The following is a 21,065-nucleotide window of genomic DNA, read 5'->3' as shown; positions in this document are numbered from 1 at the left end:
ATATTTCATTTTAACTTTTAAATTGACTGGTGTCGTTTTTGTGATGTAAATGTTTATTATCCTTTGGTCTAGATGTCATCTAGATCACTGTGATCGATGAGCGTGTTAATAATATGACCATAAAATTTTTCCCTTACGGGCTGCTTAAAGTGTACATTCACGTATTCGGATTGTCTAGTTACCTATGATTTATTTCATTCCTTTCAATTTTAACTTTGTTTCTGAGAACATGATCTTCCAAAATATATCCATTACTTACATTACGTTATTAATCATTTTTAACTAAATTAGAATATGTCAATTACTTAACAAGTCGATCAGTCAGTTTGGAATTGGATATATACATATATAAAATATGTATATAAAATATTATATATACATAAAATCCGAAAAATATTGTGACATTATTTAATTTGAAATATGTGTCATCTTTTAACTAACATGGGATAAAAGCTACTATAAAGAAATTATGAAACCAGCGAAATTTATCGCGCTTGGTTCTCGCAGAATAGTATCATATGCTAAAGTAATAATTACATCAACTTTTGTATTATGTATTATATATATTTTAGCATATATAATGTATTTTAACGAACAAATGTATTCTTATGTAGAAAGCAATGTTTGCCGTGATAATAATACTTATCAACAGAAGGAAGAAAAAGTAGATACTGAACAGATAACAAACGAACCATTCGGAAATAAGTTACCACCATATCTGGATACGGACATTAAATCAGAAAACATTAGAGAATATAAAATTGACTCTGTGAAGGATTTAGTTGATGTAGCTAATGAGAACTATATACATGATTCATGTGATAACAAATTTCAAAAGTCTCCACAGAAACACAGTGGTAAGTACGAGTATATTAAATAACTTAAATATTGTGTTTAGTATTGCATATGGGTCATTCTTTTACAAACCGGACGAATTTTGGCAAAAAATGACCTCATGATCTCCGATTTGGCTGAAATTTTTTTTATGAGCTCCTTTCATAAAATAAGAAGACCCGTATCTCGGGAAAAAATTTTGTGATTTTTTTTCTAGGAGATATGGACCCATGGGGTTAGTAGACACATGGTTAGCATAGTAGACACATTTTCAAATGGCTATATCTCAAGTTCTATAAAAGGTAGAAACTTAAAAGGTAGAAAAAAGAAAAAGAAACTTGAAATTTACAGCGTTTAAACATGGGTCCATATCTCTTCTTATTTTATGAAAGGAGCTCATAAAAAAAATTTCAGCCAAATCGGAGATCATGAGGTCAAGAAGGTGTCCGAGTTGTAAAAGAATGACCCATATAACACTTTAACTTTGAAGTTAAGTGGCATTATTGAATGGTTATTAGTATGGAATTCAACATACTTCTACTTTATTTTTTTTTTTTTTTAAATTTATTTTCTTATATTGCGACCTGTCAGTTCGGAATAGACAATAAACAATATTTTAATCAATCAATCAATCCAGTACGTTCCCATGGGAACATTGGGCCGTAGTGGTTACAGTTGTACCTATCGCATTGATTATGTTTAAACGTGAGTTTCGCACCTCCAAATCCGTTGTGCGTGTTGCCGAAGCAGGTGGATTCGCCGCATCAGTATGGGTACCACTTGGAGACTGTATTATCATCGGATTTTGACTAATGTTTTATCCAGAAAAGTAAAAGGAAGCAAAGCCCTGACGATGGGTTACAAGCGCAATGTCAGTCCTGTAAGCTTTGCACGTAGTGACAGGTCACTTTTAAATATGTTACTTGTGGAATGCGTTTAGCTTCATTATTCCTCATTCGACCTTACCGGCAAGGGAAGCCCTACCAGTAGCAAGCTGCCGCCGGCATCGCTCGAAGATTCATCGTAACTACTGAGCCTCCTCACCACGTCAAGGTGGCAATCCCCGAGAAGGATAAACAATATTTGAAAGTGACTAAATACTTAAAATGTTTCTTAGCTTGAAAGGACTGTGCTCAGTAGTGCAGCCGTCTGTTGGAGTCGGACACATTAAAGTTCCAGTGGCGTTTGTTTGCGGAGGCGTGTGAACGTTCTTCCTTCTGCTATCATTCTGCTCATAAAGTGGTTGGGATGATGTAACATACGTTTTTTGTGTATACTAGCTTGACTTTTTATAACATCCTTAACTACGGGAATGTTGAGATCACGATGTATACATTCATTTGATATATATCTAGGAGCATTTAAGATTAATCTAAGGGCTTTTGATTGACAACGTTGGATAATCTCAATATTTGAAGATGCAGCAGTTCCTCAGAGTTCAATGCCATATGTCCAGATTGGTTTCAGTATAGTTTTGTAGATAAGAACTTTATTTTCGACTGAGAGCTTTGAACTTTTGTTCAGTATCCAGTAGAGTCCCGCAGTCTGAAGCCAAGTGCTTTTCTTTTTGTAAAAATATGGTGCTTCCAAGTTAGTTTCGTGTCAAAGTGTATTTCTAAATATTTCGCTTGGGTAGATTGAAGGATTAACACATCATTAAGGGCCATGTTATGCAGAGTGTCTCGGGCACGGCAAAATTCGCTCTTTCGGGCTATGCCGAAAATGCATATTATGTAGAGTGGTCACATCAGTATTGCCAATTTTGTATTTTAACTACTTCTTGATACTTCTTGGTTGTGCCTAAATTTAAAAGGAAATTTAGATAAGCTCACTTTCAATTTGCCACCAAAAATAACTCGCATGAAAAAACTCATAGAGGCTGTAATAATGTTAATTTATTATTATATTATCTTATAATAATTGTTAACAGTTCTTACGCGTTTTTTTTAAATCGGAAAGTGTAATAATTATATTATTAGCGATTTATAAAAAAAATGCTGTGTTGCTTACTGCCATTTTTTCTCCAAAACGTACTAGAATTGTAGTAATTTGCTCCTAAAAGACGCAAATTTTAAAATTTATTACTAAACAACACTGTTTTGCCTTAGTGCCATTCTCAAATTTAAAATTTGCATTGAAAACAACAACAATTGTACTCATGCCGTGCCCGAGACACTCTGCATAACATGGCCCTATGGCGTACCGGTGGACAATTTTTACTTTTCAGTGTAAAGCTTATTTGTGAAGACTTAGACTCATTTGCTTTTATTCTCCAGGTTTTAAGCCACAAGGAAATGTTATCTAGCGCTCGCTGAAGTTTGTTGGATGCTAACTGGTGATTTTTGTCTGTAGCAATTATCAGAGTATCATCAGCAAAAGTTCCAATGTCAGTACCAATGGTGGTAGGCAAGTCGTTAGTGAAGAGTAAGTATAACACAAGTCCCAAGACACTTCCTTGTGGCACTCCAGCCTGAATTGGCTGCAAAGTTGAAATTTCTTCCCCCTGTTTTATGTACAAAGAAATATCGTGATTCGATGTAGGATTTTAAGAAAATGTAGTAATTAGTTGGGAGCATCTTTTTAAGCTAAAACAATAGACCGTTATTCCAAACTTTATCAAATGCCTGGGATATGTCCAAAAATGCTGATGTGCAGAACTCCCTGTGTGTCAAATGCTGTGTGTATAACATTAACCACTCTGTGTACTTACTCTATTGTACTGTGCTTTTTTCTAAAACCAAATTGATGTTCTGGAATTAGTCTCCTTCTATTGACAATGGACATTAATCTGGTAAGGAATGAATTTTCCAACAACTTGGACATAACCGGTAGAAGACTAATTGGTCTATATGACTTAACATTTTTAACCGTTTTTCCAGGTTTAAGTACCATGCTAATTTGAGCCACCTTGAATTCAGGAGGGATAAAGCCTTTTGTCACGATAGAATTAAAAATATTTCACTGTAGAACTATTGCTTGATCCGGTAACTCCTTTAATATTTTTGAAGTAATTAGATCATAGCCGGGTGCTTTATTAATTTTTAGTTTTCTAATTTCAAATTTTATGTCGAAAATCGAGAATTTTCGTAATCTCTCTAATCTCTTCAGTTATACTATTCGGGGCTTCATTAATGTTTGGAATAAAAACTGTAGACAGATGGTCCGTAAATACTTTGCATTTTTCTATATCTGTTCGGGCCCATTGCCCAATTTCGTTTTTTACTGGTGCATTGTGCGTTGATGTCTGTTTCTTGATTGCTCGCCAGAGAGAGTAGTTGGTGGAAGCAGTTGCGTCTAGTCGTTGAAGATTTCTTTGTATTTCCAAATTTCTGGTTGTTTGCAGATGTTCTTTTAGTTTTTTGATCAGCACATTGAAAAGTTTTTTAACTTTTGGGGATTTGGTTTGTTGCCAGCGCCTTCTCGCTGCTCGTTTGACTCTAATAAGTTCTTGAGTCGTACTCCATAATGGTGTAGCGAATTTTTGCATGTTTGGAGACGTGGATCTTAAGGCTGATTGTTGGATACTCCTTATAAGATGTTCGGTTGCAAGCGCAATTTCTTCGTCTGTTTTAAGCGTCATTTTTACATCAAGAAATGACTTAAGTGTATGCCTAAAGGCATCACAGTTGGTTAATTTGTTGTCCAGATACAATTTTTGAGCTTTAAGTTGTATATTCGATTTTATTTGTAATAAAACTGGCGAGTGATCTGATGAAAGATCAAAGCTTGATTTACAGGATGTGTCATTTTGTTGCACTCCTTTAGTAACACAGAAGTCTAACAAGTCTGATATTTTTTTGAGATCCGTGGGCCAATAAGTTGGTTCTCCAGACGAGATAGTTTAAAAATGTTCGCTTCTTATAGCCGCTAGCATCTGTCGTCCTTTGGGTGTTGAAAGCCAAGAGACCCATTCAACATGTTTAGCATTAAAATCTCCCCCCGCAATAAATCTGTTACCTAGAGTTCTAAAGAATTTTATATATGTTGCCCTCTTAGTTTCGTGTTTTGGTGGAGAATATACTGATGCTATTGTGATTGGGCCACACCAAGCCTTTGCTAAAATGCTGGTTGCTTGTATCTCTTCAGTGGAGTGTTGTTGCAATTCAAAGTGAAATATGCTTGTTTTAGCTAAAATGTCACTTCCACCATGAGTAGTTCCATCGGGATGCATAGTGTGGTAAAAGTCATAGCCTGGTACTTTGAAATAATGTTTTGAAGTGAAGCATGTTTCAGATATTAGCATGATGTCTACTTTTTGATCTTTTAAGAATGCTTGTAGCTCTAAACCGTGTTTTGACAGCCCATTCGCATTCCAGAGGACTATATTTAATTCGTTGTCGGACATAATTTAGTTGTCAGCGTGACAAGAACATTCATCAACGTACTGATTTGTTCTAACAATTGATTTACTACTATTTGAACTTCGCTCATTGTATCCGGAGATTTTGGAATAGTAATAGATTCAGGTGATTGTTCCACTAGTACGCTAGCATAACTTCTTTTGGGAGACCTTGAGATAGAAGCTTTGTCTTTTCCTTCGTCAATTTCCTTGTTTGTAGTTGATGTTGGTTTGGGTCTTAGTGTTGGAAATTTCGCTGTTTGTATCTGCTTATAAATTGAACAACCTTTATAATTTGTAGGATGGTTTCCTGCACATAAGACATATTTGACTTCAGTACTTCTTCCCTGGATTGGACATTGAAACGAAGAATGATTTTTTGCACATTTGATGGACCTCGGATGTCTTCGACAATAACTTTTCGTGTGGCCATAGTCTTGGCAGTTACTACACTGTGGAATGTTCCGTTTAGGACGAGGAGCCTTAAACGTGACACGACTATGCATCAAATTCTTTATGCTGTAGATTTCCTTGTTATTTTGATGAGGCTCAAGTTCTACAATGAAGAGAGGAAGTGGTTTTTTCGATTCTCTGTGTTTCATATTGAACACGTTTAGAGCTTTATGGCCCATATCCGCCAGAGCTGTTTTAATGTCCTCGGTGTTGACAGACAAATGCATGTTTCTCAAAATAGCTTTAAAATTCATCTTTAGGCTTGTAGGTATAAAACTCAGTTTTTTTCGATTCGAGTTATTTTACTATCTTGGATTTTTATTTTTTCGTTGTTTCGTTGTTTTTATGAGAGGATTTATGTTGTTCACCGTATCTACGAATATTGGTGGAGGTTTGGGCTGCTGTTTAGTGCCTTGCATCACTTCTTCAGCTTCTTCTTCATCTATTTCTAGTACTGAAAATCTATTTACAGAACGGTTTGAATTGTCTAGCCAGTAACTATCTAATTTAGCTTGTTTTTTAGTTTGTTCATCATTTTTTGAACGGCGAATTTCGGGACTTGAACGAGTTCTTTTCTGACTTTCTTTTTGAACTTTGATTTTTTGTACTGAAGAGTTTTCAAGAGAATTGCTTAATGGGTTTTCTTTTACGTGAGTATTTTTCTTCGATTGAGTATGTTTTTAGAGAATTTTACTTCTACTTAATATGCATCACGTATATTACATACAGTGTTATATAGATCACTTACAGTAAAACTATCTGAAATGTCCGAAAGCCATTTTGGTATTTGCATATAAAAAGAAGACGATCCGAAAGTTCTTTTTAATAGTAATAAAAAATATTTCTTTAGTTAGAATTTTCTTTAGGCTACTCTGGTCTTATTATTAGGATGCAAATAAAATTCAATTTATTGAATTTTATTTGCATCCTAATAATAAGACCAGAGTAGCCTAAAGAAAATTCTAACTAAAACAATAAAACGGACTGGTCAAAAATTCCATTATTAATAAAAATATTTCTGTTCCTCAAAATGAGTTTTGTCGTCTTAGGACAGACCTAAGTTACAGGTAATCTGTTTAATTTAAGACATTTTAGGAAACTATCATATTTTATGTACTACATTCAATATTAAAACAAAATTTTGTTGAATGAATTCTTAGAGTAAATTAACTAAAAACAATGTTTTTCATAGAACAACATGATTATGCTGGTTTACCAGCATATGAGCAATCAATACAAGATATGATTACTCTAATGAAGATGACAAAACCAAATGATGAAAGTAAGTCACCATCATCTCTGGAAACAGGCATTGATTCAGGAAATAACGAAATGATTCAAAATAAGGCTCCGGAGTTAGCTGGGAAATTACATGTGGGAAATGCCGGTGAGTATGAGAAAACTGAGACAAGTGATAATAGTTATTTAACTTTGCCAGATCAATTTCTTAGTAAGTACTAATTTTGGTTTGGTTTTTATTTACTTCCACCAAAAATACCAATAATTGGTCTTTAGTTCTTTGTTTTTGAATAATTTGTTTTATATTATAATATATATTCTATATACAAATATTCAATCTATCATTTTAGGATAAATAAATTAGGATATGTTACTTCATAAATCCAAAAATCAGTTTTGAATTGCTTTTGTATACATATAATCCACAAGTAATTGTGACTTGATTTAATCTGAAATATGTGGCATCTGTTAACTAAGATAGAATCTAAGTTGCTGAGGGAGAATTGTGAAATCAGAATTGTGAAATAGTATCAATTGCTGCAGTAGTAAGCGTGTTCTGGAATAACATTCCTGGATAAGCTAGCAGATATACAATTTAATAATTTCATATTAGAGCTTCAAATATTTATTGTTATAAGTATATATATTGTGTAATTTACACATTGTTTAAGAGGAGCGTCTCAACTTAGTCATTGACTGAGTTGGTAAGGCGTTAAAAAAGACCCTAGCATGAATGATTTAAATATTTCAATCAAATCCACCCCTCATCTTAAAACATTCGTAACTAAATGGTGTATGTCCACTGTTAGTTCGTAGACGTCCATACTACTCAACAGACATAAATACTGTTCTGTTTGAAAAACGAAACCACAGATATGAACTGATAGTACCGTAAAGGAAACAAAAGTTGGCATCCCATTAATAACCTAAAATAGTATATCATAGGTATCACAATTTTGTTTAATATATTTTATATATTTTAGTGAATGTAGTGTATTTTACCGAATAACTATATCTGTTTATAGAAAACAATCTTCGCCGTAAGAAAACTACTAATCAACGGAAAAAACAAAAAGCAGATACTGAACAGATAACAACAGAACCATTCGGAAGTAAGTTATCACCATTTTTGGACAGGCTTATTAAATCGGGACACATTAAGGAATTTGAAAGTGACTCTTCGGAGTCAGAATCTTCAGAGGCTCTTGATGGTAAGAAAGAGAACGTTGAGAACGTAATAATTTATTTGTTATATTATATATCGGTTTTGTGATGTAATATGGTATCCTTTTTGTGACGTAAATGTGTGATTCGATGTGTTGCTCATCAATGTACACTTGTTTATTAAATTCTACAACTGTCATTATTCTTTGTTCCATATTGCATTTAGCTTACTGTAATCATTGAATGCAACTAGTAAATATACTTAAGACTAACAAGCATTTTTAGTTTGATAAATTATAAATATTTATACTAACGTTTTATTACTTATTGAGGTCCAAGGGTATTATACGTTTTAATCTTGGTACTGAGTTAGTGCGTTGACTAATTGCAAAATATCTGCATTTTCATGTCACGTGATTTTCGAACCGTGAAGAACAGCATTCGTTTTTATGACGTCCTTGAGAGGTTTTATTATTAGGTCACGATGTAGGTCTGTATCATGAATGTACCAGGGTGCATTTTTAAAATTTCTCAGGACTATGTTTTGGAAATGTTGTATTATCATAATATTACTCTTATTGATGTATTTCTATAACTGTATACCGTATGTCCATTCAAGCTTTAAGATTTCAATGTAAACCAGAAGTTTATTTTGCGTAAATAACACTGTTCAAATCCAGTTTTTTTGGGTTTTAAAAACTTAATGAAATCTTATATTTCCTGAGCAGAAGCCAGAGGTATGGTTACTTCGCTGGCATTTTCTATTGTGAAAGTATTTCTAAGACATTCCGAAAAAATTTTTGTTTTCTGCTAATTGCTTTTTGCCCAAGCGAGTGTGTGAAATCTTTTTGCAGGAGAAATTAAAAATTGTCTAGAAATGTTTTGAAGGAGTCGTTTTAAGATGTTTTATCCTTTAAGTCAACCTTTTACAGACTCCTGAGCAGGGACTTATCCCCAGGAGATCTGGTCATTGGTCACTTCCGTTTAAGTTTGCGTTTTTCGGTAATAGAACTGCAAATATTTATACATAAATATACAAATATATAAATTTATTTAAAATGATTGAAATATACATTTTTGCATTCGGATTGTCCATTAACCTACGATTTGTTTCGTTTATTCTAAATTTATTTTTGATTCTGAGAACATGATGTTCCAAAATATATCCTATGCTCCGATTAATTTAAGAAATTAGAATATGTCAATTACTTAACAAGTCGATCAGTCAGTTTAGAATTGGATTTATATACATATAGTCCGAAAAATATTGTGACATGATTTAACTTGAAATATGTGGCATCTTTTAACTAACATGGGATAAAAGCTGCTATAAAGAAATTATGAAACCAGCGAAATTTATCACGCTTGGTTCTCGCAGAATAGTATCAAATGCTAAAGTAATAATTGCATCTAGTTTTGTATTATGTATTATATATATTTTAGCATATATAATGAATTTTAACGTACAAATGTATTTTTATGTAGAAAGCAATATTTGCCGTGATAATAATACTGATCAACAGAAGGAAGAAAAAGTAGATACTGAACAGATAACAACAGAACCGTTCGGATATAAGTCACCACCATATCTGGATACGGACATTAAATCAGAAAACATTAGAGAATATAAAATTGACTCTGTGAAGGATTTAGTTGATGTAGCTAATGAGAACTATATACATGATTCATGTGATAACAAATTTCAAAAGTCTCCACAGAAACACAGTGGTAAGTACGAGTATATTAAATAACTTAAATATTGTGTTTAGTATTGCATAAAACACTTTAACTTTGAAGTTAAGTGGCATTATTGAATGGTTATTATCACAAGCATCTAAAGAAATTTAGTGTTAGTATGGAATTCAACATAGTTCCACTTAATATGCACCATGTATATTGCATATAGAGTTATATAGATCACTTACAGTAAAATTATCTGAAATGTCCGAAAGCCATTTTGGTATTTACATATAAAAAGAAGACGATCCGAAAGGTCCTTTTAATAGTAATAAAAAATATGTTCCTGAAAATGAGTTTTGTCGTCACATCAAATTTTACTATTATTCTACTAATAAGGACTTCATAAGTGAAAACAGTTTTTGAAAGAAGTATAAAGCGCTTGATTGAGGAAAGTTGATATTCGAGCACTATTGACGCGTAAGTCCTTCCTATTTGGAAAAAATCTTTAAAGCGCTTTGGCAGATTTTAGGTAGAACTTAACGATTTGATTAAAATATACATCTATATTACTCGACCGGATTATAGAGTTTTCTATCTGATAAGAAAAACTTGGGTTTGGAATAGTGGTTAGGAAAGAGTATGTGAAAGGGAGCGATCTTAAGTGCAGTCATAACTTACAGACAATCTGTTCAATTTAAGGCATTAAATGAAACTATCATATTTTATGTACTACATTCTATATTAAAACAAAATTTTGTTGAATGAATTCTTAGAGTAAATTAACTAAAAACAATGTTTTTCATAGAACAACATGATTATGCTGGTTTACCAGCATATGAGCAATCAATACAAGATATGATTACCCTAATGAAGATGACAAAACCAAATGATGAAAGTAAGTCACCATCATCTTTGGAAACAGGCATTGACTCAGGAAATAACGAAATGATTCAAAATAATACTCCGGAGTTAGCTGAGGAATTACATGTGGGAAATGCCGGTGACTGTGACAAAAGAAATGCCGGAGAGTATGAGAAAAATGAGACAAGTGATAATAGTTATTTAACTTTGCCAGATCAATTTCTTAGTAAGTACTAATTTTGGTTTAGTTTTTACTTATTTCCACCAAAAATACCAATAATTGAACGTCAGTTCATTGTTTTTGAATAATGTATTTATATTATAATACACATGCGAAAACGTCAATAAACCTAGCAGCTTAATCCCAATACATAATATAGATGTGTCTCCACCCATTACAAATATTATTTAACGTAGTTCTGGTTTAAGACACACAAGTTTGCAGAGGAAATGCAATTAAGACGTGCTAATTAATGGAAAGAGACTAATGTCTGTTTTGTGTTCTTCTGTTGAAGGCATTAAAAACCACAGTGTGAGACTATAACCCACTAGAACTACATATTAAGAATGAATAATTAAGATTCCAGCTATTGACCTCAAAGGTAATACTTCTGGTAATCTCAGTCTAAAATAAATATGTAAATAAGCCTAATGCTTAGGAAACTTAGTTAATTTACCATAATTTACCATATTGACCTCAAAGGTAATACTTCTGGTAATCTCAGTCTAAAATAAATGTGTAAATAAGCCTAATGCTTAGGAAACTTAGTTAATTTACCATAAGTCTGAAAGTAAGGATAATAATTAACGAAGGAGTCAAGGGGTAGGTTTATTACGGAAGTGCAATTGGCAAGTTACTTATGGACTCTATAACTGGAATCGCGAAGCCGCAGTTACAAAAATAGATAATAGGAGCAGCTTAATACAATGCATTACAGTATCAGAGGCTGAGTTCAGATGTTCTGTGTCATTTAGCACTTTTACTTCGTTATCTCGAGTATCACTAACGCCGCAGTAGTTTCTTTAGTATTACTTTATGTTATTGTTCTTTTAAGTTTCATACGATAAGGTTTTGTAAGTGCTCATATTTTCTATCTTTAAAAAGGCCCTTAGCATCTTTGGGTCTTCAGTAAGTCCTATGATGGGTTACTATGCTACAATCTATTTTAAGCTAGCTTTGCTTCATAGCTTTATCCTTTATATATCTTTTTATGGATTTTGTTTTCAATTCTTAGCGAATATCATTATATCTGACATACCAGAGGACATTAACTTTACTTTACTTAAGTACTTCATTTACATAATCGCAGTATTCTGACACTTCTGGAACTAATTCAGTGTTGTTTCTGTCATTTCACCAAATACAATGCATCTATTTAAAAGGTTTATCTTATTTCAGAAGCTGATAGAGATTGGGTGTTGCTTAGCAACTATTTTGAGATTAGAGGTTCAATTGCATAAATTTTCAAATTTTACATACGAAACCGATGTTGCCACACAAGTTTATTACATTCTTTAAAATTCTTTTTAGTTATACTTAAGCCCTATAGTTTCAATAACGAACTGATTGAAATTCTTGAAATTTTGACAATTCTTCGATTTATAGTATGCTGTTATTTTAAAAGCTTAACTAACGATTGGAAGTAAATAAACAAACTGGAGTTGCTTCTAATAAACTCCTAACGAAAATAATTTATAACATGACGAAATCCACAGAAGAGATGTTTTTGGGTCTCCAAAAAAATTATACTAAACAGTTAGTGTATCCACATGTGCTTGAACTATACGATATGGTTTGTTGTTGACCATATAATGCTTTTAATATTTTTTCTTTTGTGAGAGTGTATTTTGTATAGAATTTATAGCTCAATAAAGTGTCAACTATTAAGCGCCAAGTACCAAGCGCCAAGTACCAAGCGCCAAGTACCAAGCGCCGAGTACCAAGCGCCGAGCACCAAGAACTCCAAACTTCTCTATTTTCGGGAAACAACTCACTTGCATGTGTATTTACTAAAAATCTGTCTATATATTTAGGAGCTAACAAGCCAATAGTTTAAAGAGTATGTTATCACTCAAAACTATGACGTGATTTGTACATTTGTAATGTAGTTAAGAGTTTCCATATAGAAACCTGAAAGTCTTGTGTCTAAGTGTTGTTTCTAAGTAACTATGTACGCGTGTTTTGAGGCAACTTGAAGATTTTTTTATGAAGTATCTTTGTAGCATTTCCGCTATGTTCAATTTGGCAATTCTTCATACTTGATCTGCATAAAAGAGAGCTAATCTCAAAGACACCTGAAACATCAGAAACTTTACCGAGGGTGCAACTTCATTTAATACTAGAATAACTTGTAGTGCTTTTTGTACTTCAATGAGCTTTTTACTGAAATCTTCATTGGATTTACCATTATATTTGAATCAAGCTCCTAAATATTTGTATTCCTATACTACTTCTAATGTTTCTCAATTTATGTCACATGTTTCCTCTTTTTTCAAGCTCCTGGAATTCTTCTTGAATATCATAATTTCCGATTTAGAAGTAATTATTTTAAGTTTTAATTTTATAGACATAAAGGCATAAAATTCATTAATCATAGTTTGTATTGTTATAGGTATGTCAGTCATAAGCACTATATCATCGGGATACCTATGTTAAGTATTTTAATACATTTATTTATTATTATTCCATTTATTGAGATGTCTTTGGGAAGATGGTTGAATAACGAACCCAACGGACAAATCTGTTTTACTTCAGAGCTCTTTAAAAACTAGTTGAAAAGGCTGTTTTCATCTCATACAGCTGCCGATGTATTTTTAGAATTTTTAAGTTACTCCAGAATTACTTAAGTTATAAAATATGTTTTCTCTGTGAACAAAGTCGACTGCAGTCTAAAAATGTACAAAATTCTTGATTCTTCTTCTTGAGTTAGTGTTATTACGCACTTTTACTTTATAATGGCTGGGGGGCTTATCTCACCCCAACACTAGGCTTTAACTAGGCTAAAAAAAAAATCATATCATTTATTTGTCTTTTAGTTGATGACGGACCTTAAATCAGCATATCTTCCTGAGAGTCCAGAAGTGAACTTGAGGATTGTTAGGGCGGGGTTAATTAGAGTATCAACTTTAGTGAATAATTTTAGAGCTCTGTCTCTGATATATTTTTTTCACTGAGTCAATCCTAAGATCTCTATGTTAAACAGTTTTCTTAAAGCCAGGTTTTGAGCTACCTATAATTGCTTTAAGGTAGTGTTTGAGGCTTTGCTATATGTAACACATCCGTACATTAGTGCAGGTCTAATTACTTGCGTATAAAGTAACTTACTGTTTTTAATGTTGAAGTGATAATTATTAAATAGCGGCTTTAATAAATTTAGAATCTTAGAGCAGCTATTCCGTTTGTATTTCAAATGTTTAAGCCAATTGAACCATTTGTCAAAAGTGACCCCCAGATATTTTATGTTATCCTCCCACTGTATCTCCGTGTCGCAAACGCTCACCCTTGGAGGATGCTGTCTTCTTTTTCGAGTTATAAATATAGCCTTCGTTTTGTCATTATTAATTTTAATCTTCCATTTTTGGAAGTATTCCACCATAAGGTCTATATTTCCCTGTAAAGTGTTGCTTACATTTATGGCATCCCGATCCGAGTAGATCAAGCACGTGTCGTCTGCGAAAGCTCTGCTGTCGTCCAGATTAAATTTAAAGATAATATCAAAATGAACAAAAAGTATATACAATAATTTTTTTATTTTCAAATATTCTTTTGATATATTTATCATAATAAGAACATTATCTCTAGTCGAATATACTCGCCTGAACCCTGCTTGGTATTTCCTTAATACTTTTTTATCGACGACTTAATTCTGTTGTTGTGGATGTTACACGCCTGTAAATACTTTTTCTATCAAATTTAATAAAAATATAGTTTTTTATATCATGCGGATCACCGCTTTTAAAGGAGGTTTTCTAAACAGCTTAAAATTGCATCCATTTACTAAAGTTTATGAAATTTACCCTACTTACATTGTTCCAAAAGCTTTCGGAATATTTTGTTAGATGATGTTGGCTATATTATATTCATTTCAGTCTGAATTCAGTCCTCTTTCTTGTTTTATTCAGGTAACTAAAGCAGTTTTACCTTGCAATTTAGACTTCTTATCAAACAGAACATATATTCCATTTTCATTTCGTTGCACCATGTTGAAAAGGACTCGCTGCTTTCTACTGCTTTTATGATGGTTACAGTCATCACTTCATCAGATGAGGTGATGATATGATGAGGGGTATTCTGATATAGATTCAAATATTGTATTCTCCTTTAATTTAGGTAAGCTTTGAGAGTAGATTTATATTTTGGAAGTTGTGTATTTGATTTGATTTAAGTGTTAGTTCTACGGGTAGATGATTCGGCTAGATTTCTGTACAATATTTAAGAACAAACCTTTTATAACACAATAATCAATTCATGACTGCTCAACCGACATTAATTCTGGAATTTTTGTATAGCAACCCCTAGTGAATTAAAGAACTTTATTAATTTTTTTCATTCCCCCCTATGTAAAGTTAGATCTTTTGCTCTTCTGTGTAACTCTGTGTTTTCATGATATATATTGTATATATGTATGTTATATATACAACATATCACTTAAATATCAGTGTAATGTTCGAGCAATATCTTTGAGATACCTTAACGAATGACTGTATTTGTTTATAGATGTTTGTAATGTTTATAATGTTTATAAAGTGTATAATGTTTTTCGTGATAACACCACCCATCAACAGAAGGAACGAAAAGTGATTACTAAACTAAAAAACAACAGAATCCTGGTTAATAAATTTCCTACATATCTGCATATGGATATTGAAACGGGAATCATTAAATATTTTGAAAGTGACTCTTCGGAGTCAGAATCTTCAGAGGCTCTTGATGGTAAGAAAGAGAACGTTGCATTAATAATAATTTGTTTGTTATATTATTTATTTCATTTTAACTTTTAAATTGAGTGGTATCGTTTTTGTGATGTAAATGTTTATTATCCTTTGTTCTAGATGTCATCTAGATCACTGTGATCGATGAGCGTGTTTATAATATGACCATAAATTTTTTTCTCTTACGGGCTGCTTGAAATGTACATTCACGTATTCGGATTGTCCAGTTACCTATGATTTATTTCATTCCTTTCAATTTTAACTTTGTTTCTGAGAACATGATCTTCCAAAATATATCCATTACTTACATTACATTATTAATCATTTTTAACTAAATTAGAATATGTCAATTACTTAACAAGTCGATCAGTCAGTTTAGAATTGGATTTATATACATATAATCCGAAAAATATTGTGACATAATTTAATTTGAAATATGTGGCATCTTTTAACTAACATGGGATAAAAGCTGCTATAAAGAAATTATGAAACCAGCGAAATTTATCACGCTTGGTTCTCGCAGAATAGTATCAAATGCTAAAGTAATAATTGCATCTAGTTTTGTATTATGTATTATATATATTTTAGCATATATAATGTATTTTAACGAATGTATTCTTATGTAGAAAGCAATGTTTGCCGTGATAATAATTCTGATCAACAGAAGGAAGAAAAAGTAGATACTGAACAGATAACAACAGAACCATTCGGAAATAAGTTACCACCATATCTGGATGCGGACATTAAATCAGAAAACATTAGAGAATATAAAATTGACTCTGTGAAGGATTTAGTTGATGTAGCTAATGAGAACTATATATATGATTCATGTGATAACAAATTTCAAAAGTCTCCACAGAAACACACTGGTAAGTACGAGTATATTAAATAACTTAAATATTGTGTTTAGTATTGCATATAACACTTTAACTTTGAAGTTAAGTGGCATTATTGAATGGTTATTATCACAAGCATCTAAAGAAATTTAGTGTTAGTATGGAATTCAACATAGTTCTACTTAATATGCACCATTTATATTGCATATAGAGTTATATAGATCACTTACAGTAAAACTATCTGAAATGTCCGAAAGCCATTTTGGTATTTGCATATAAAAAGAAGACGATCCGAAAGTTCCTTTTAATAGTAATAAAAAATATGTTCCTCAAAATGAGTTTTGTCGTCACATTAAATTTTACCATTATTCTACAAATAGAGACCTATTAAGTGGATAAAGTTTTGAAAGAAGTATGAAGCGCTTCATTTAGGAAAGTTGATATTCGAGCTCTATTAACGCGTAAGACCTTCCTATTTGGAAAAAATCTTTAAAGCGCTTTGGCAGATTTTAGAAAAAACTAAACTAAACGAAAAACTAAAGCAGATTTTAGATCTATATTACTCGACCGGATTATAGAGTTTTCAATCTGATAAAAATAACTTGGGTTTGGAATAGTGGTTAGGAAAAATTAAGTAAAAGGGAGCAACCTTAAGTACAGATATAAGTTACAGGTAATCTGTTTAATTTAAGACATTATAGGAAAGTATCATATTTTATGTACTACATTCTATATTATAATTTTTTATAAGATTTTGTTCAATACATTCTTAGACTAAATTTATTAAAAACTATGCTTTTTAAAGAACATCGTGTTTATGCTGATTTAACTGCATATGAGCAATCAATACAAGATATGATTACCCTAATGAAGATGACAAAACCAAATGATGAAAGTAAGTCACCATCATCTTTGGAAACAGGCATTGACTCAGGAAATAACGAAATGATTCAAAATAATACTCCGGAGTTAGCTGAGGAATTACATGTGGGAAATGCCGGTGACTGTGACAAAAGAAATGCCGGAGAGTATGAGAAAAATGAGACAAGTGATAATAAGTATTCAACATTGCTAGATCAACTTCTTGGTAAGTACTAAATTTGCTTGTTTAGTTTTTACTTACTTCCAGCAAAAATACCAATAATTGAACTTTAGGTCACTGTAATTTTGTTTTAAATTTTTTTTGTGATTATTTTTTTTGGGTATTATTATTTAATTTTGATAAGTAGGGTTATCGTTGTTTTTGTCCTTGAGTGTGACAGGTAACAATGGTAGCGGGATGGGTCTGGTTTTGAAGGACTATCACTTTCAAATGGTTCAAAAATTAGTTACATGCTTCAGGAATGTGATCTTCCGGTGTTTTATTCCATTACTGAACAATGACTGTGTTCAGAGCATCTATATTCGCATATTTTTTAGTTCTCACGTTGCTCTCTACCTCACAATATGGCTCAGATGGAATAGTCCATGGTCTACCATCAAAATGTTTGCGTGCTAACGGCCCTAAAGCAACATCAAAAACATTTTCCATTTTTCCGATTATAAGTCGCATTGACTTTGATACCAGCCACCAGGCTCGATGAAGAGACGAGCGTCCATCGGCGGTCACAGCTCCCCATACCATTACTTAAGATGGAAAATTTTTTCGGATGCACTTTCGTAGTCTTAAATATCAGTGAACGGCAGCGCGTTCAGTGAAGTAAAAATGATCATTTTGACAATATTTAGAATATTATGTATCATAACACAAATATGTTTAATATATTAAGGGTCACTTTTTGATTGAATTTCTTAATTGCTTAATACCGAAAACTTAAACGTTCCTTAAAAGTCGGCCGACATAAGAAAAATTAATTTGTCTACAAATTAAATTATAATTGTGTGTTCTGGGAATTTGATGGGCTTAAGAAATAGTACAATGATGCATTCTGAGGATTATAAGATTGAAAGTAATTGGAAATTAAGGACCGATCTGATTAATTCTAATTGTATAACTTTTATGATTTTGACTCATTAAGCATATAAAACTTTCCATTTTAAATTGCCAATATTTTTCTAGCGTTGCCATCTTTTACATAATTATAATCTTTCTTTAAATCATTGTACTGTGAAAGCCCTCAACAACTAGAAGTTAAAAAGCTTTTTCTATACTTAGCATAAGTATGCATTGTATAATGTGTCTTAACAAATAACTATTTCTTTATTAGAGATCAATGTTTGCAGTGATAATGATACCTCTCCACAGAAGAAACAAAAAGTATTAACTCAAAAGAAGAAAAAAAAACACTGGAGAATTACGCTACCATCATATCTAAGGAATGATGTTAAATCAGGAAGGATTAAAGTATTTGAAAGTGACTCGTCTTCTGACGATGAGTGTCTAGAGGAACTTACTAGTAAGAACATAACTTAAAATTATTTAAATATTACTCTTTTTTTCATATCATAATCTTCTGTAGAAAGAAATGCCTTTCCCTAAAACTGCTTTATTATTTCTCCCGAAAGCTTATTTACATATTGAACATTAGGTAAAGAGTGAAGTCGAAAGACTTCTACTCTCCAGTAAACCAGTTATGGTAGTAGTTGTCGTCACTCTGACTTCATTTAGTTGTATATATGGTGTGAAACTATCATGATTTGTTTATAGATTGCTTACAACAGCTCTTCTTGAAATCTACTTCAGCTGGTAGGGTTGTTAGAGTATATTTCAGTATTGTGTTCTTGCACTAGAGCTTCGCTTTGTTCGAAACATTGCGACTTGGAACTCAAAAGTGCATGTACAATCATTCTTGAATATCCATTGCTTACAATTTTAAAATTTTCTTAACATATATAAAACGCATCCGTAGAGTGTATTCGAAAAAATCGGGGTCAAAAGATTTTTTATCTTTCGGGGACGTAGTAATTTTTCAAAAACATTTTTTAAATAAATCTGGTCTGCGTACCACATAATAGCTTGACACTACCTTCTGCAGCAAGAGCTTGAAACATCTTGCACTTTGTGGTTGAACTGACATTTTTTCCCTAAAGCTTTCTACAATTATAGTTTGTGACGATTTTTAAATTCCTGTCATTACTATAATTGTGAAATACATATGAATAGTCTTTAAAGCTTGCAATACTTTTTCAATGATATTAATCATGTCGTAGAATATTTATAATATATCGTTGATATATAAAAAAAGAGAAGGGAATATTTAATTTTTGTCGCACAGTGTTATTTCACCCCTAGCAAAGCGAAAGAAAAGTTTTCTACGTTTCTAAATCAATCAATCAATCAATCAATCAATCCAGTACGTTCCCATGGGAACATTGGGCCATACGTTTCTAAATAATTAACCATAACATATTTTGAATAGAAAACCGTGCCAGTAGTCCAAAGGAACTCAATGCTGAAGTTGAAAGCGAAAAGTCATATGAAAATAAGCAGTCAAGTTCGGATGATAATGTTGATTCAAGCAGTAGTAGTATCTCACTAACTTCAGATGTTTCTGATGGTAAGTATATTTCTTAAAATACCAAAAAATTAACTGACTCTTATTGACTTTCAACTTTGGTTATGAGATCAAATTGAAATAGACTTAAATTTTATATTTAACTTCTTCTTATAGAAGAGGCTGCATCCGAAAGTACTGGTGATAAAAAGGGTAATAAGCGGAAAGTAACACAAACAAAATCAAAAGCCGCTAAAAAGATGAAAAGAATAATAATTGAAGACTCCTCCGATTCTGAATCAAGTTCATGCTTTAGTTATACAACGACTGAAGAGGAATGCAAAGCTAATAATATGTAAGAATACGCACTAAACAATAAAACAAAGAAGATGACGTCCTTTAATAAATTCTAGGGTCAAAACAAAATTTATTCCACCACCAGCATGGCTTAAGCCGAAATACGATTGTGCAGATATGAGACTACCCGAATTATTGTAAATTATTATTTAGATATCATAATAAAGAGGCGTTAATTTTCAATATTTTATAGTCTGTATTTAAAAAGGAAACTAAGGGCTATCGATGCCGAAATTAAAAAATTTCTAAAAAAGTCTAAAAAGAAACAATTCAGAACTCGTGAACTTAAATGGAAAATGTAAGTAATATCTGGACGACTTCATTTTCTTTATCGAAATATAATAATAAGATTCCTCATTTTTATCCTTAGCCGAAACATCATTCTCGATATGAAAAAGGTTGATGATATGAGTTACTCGTTAGCGCATTATAGTATTCCAGTTAATTTCCTCCGAAAGGTCAATGAAAATTTAGCTTGTGGTTTGCCTGTACTTAGTAACATTCAACGTCCTATACCTGAAATGACACTCCACAGCAAACTCTGTAAAGTTTTCCTTAAATGCGGATGGATATTTCTTAAAAGAACGTTTCCTGAAGAAGGCTATAAGTGTAGTTTATATCGACAAATTAGAAAATAATTTTTGTATATTATAAGAAATATTTTTTTTGACTCTAGATATAAAAGGATGTAATAATTTCAATTTTAATTAATAAAGTAATAATAATAATAATAAGTGATAATTTCTGTATAGTAAAATATTACATTATTGTAGAGTATATGAGACATTATTCGTCAGTTTTTTTTGTTTATTATTTGTTAAAATTATTATTTGTTAACATTCGCGTTACATTTGGACCAGGTCTTCAAAGCACATGATAATCAAAATATGCCAGATATCATGAAATAAATGATAAATTTTTTATAAGAGCCTTACC

General features: G+C 32.0%; 1 protein-coding gene across 7 annotated transcripts in view; it reads left to right on the top strand.

Moving 5' to 3' along the window:
• Positions 1 to 20,811, top strand: part of LOC119686683 — a 35,839-nt gene extending 15,028 nt beyond the window's left edge. For 3 of the 7 annotated variants that reach the window (XM_038101110.1, XM_038101111.1, XM_038101109.1), the window contains 13 exons: positions 615 to 857; positions 6,819 to 7,013; positions 7,891 to 8,076; positions 9,515 to 9,757; positions 10,515 to 10,796; positions 16,129 to 16,371; positions 17,144 to 17,425; positions 18,546 to 18,734; positions 19,698 to 19,835; positions 19,950 to 20,127; positions 20,186 to 20,266; positions 20,323 to 20,427; positions 20,500 to 20,811. In XM_038101110.1, the coding sequence (XP_037957038.1) occupies positions 615 to 857; positions 6,819 to 7,013; positions 7,891 to 8,076; positions 9,515 to 9,757; positions 10,515 to 10,796; positions 16,129 to 16,371; positions 17,144 to 17,425; positions 18,546 to 18,734; positions 19,698 to 19,835; positions 19,950 to 20,127; positions 20,186 to 20,266; positions 20,323 to 20,427; positions 20,500 to 20,767 (2,633 nt within the window). In that variant the 3' untranslated portion in view covers positions 20,768 to 20,811. The remainder of the gene's footprint in view (positions 1 to 614; positions 858 to 6,818; positions 7,014 to 7,890; positions 8,077 to 9,514; positions 9,758 to 10,514; positions 10,797 to 16,128; positions 16,372 to 17,143; positions 17,426 to 18,545; positions 18,735 to 19,697; positions 19,836 to 19,949; positions 20,128 to 20,185; positions 20,267 to 20,322; positions 20,428 to 20,499) is intronic. The other 4 variants (XM_038101115.1, XM_038101113.1, XM_038101112.1 and 1 more) reach the window with 3 other exon arrangements.
• Positions 20,812 to 21,065: the final 254 nt, after the last annotated feature.

This window comes from Teleopsis dalmanni, chromosome 1 (genome assembly GCF_002237135.1).
Source record: "Teleopsis dalmanni isolate 2A chromosome 1, ASM223713v2, whole genome shotgun sequence".
Classification (NCBI taxonomy): domain Eukaryota; kingdom Metazoa; phylum Arthropoda; class Insecta; order Diptera; family Diopsidae; genus Teleopsis; species Teleopsis dalmanni.
Note: the sequence above shows the minus strand (reverse complement) of the source record. Positions and strands in the feature narration are given on the sequence as shown.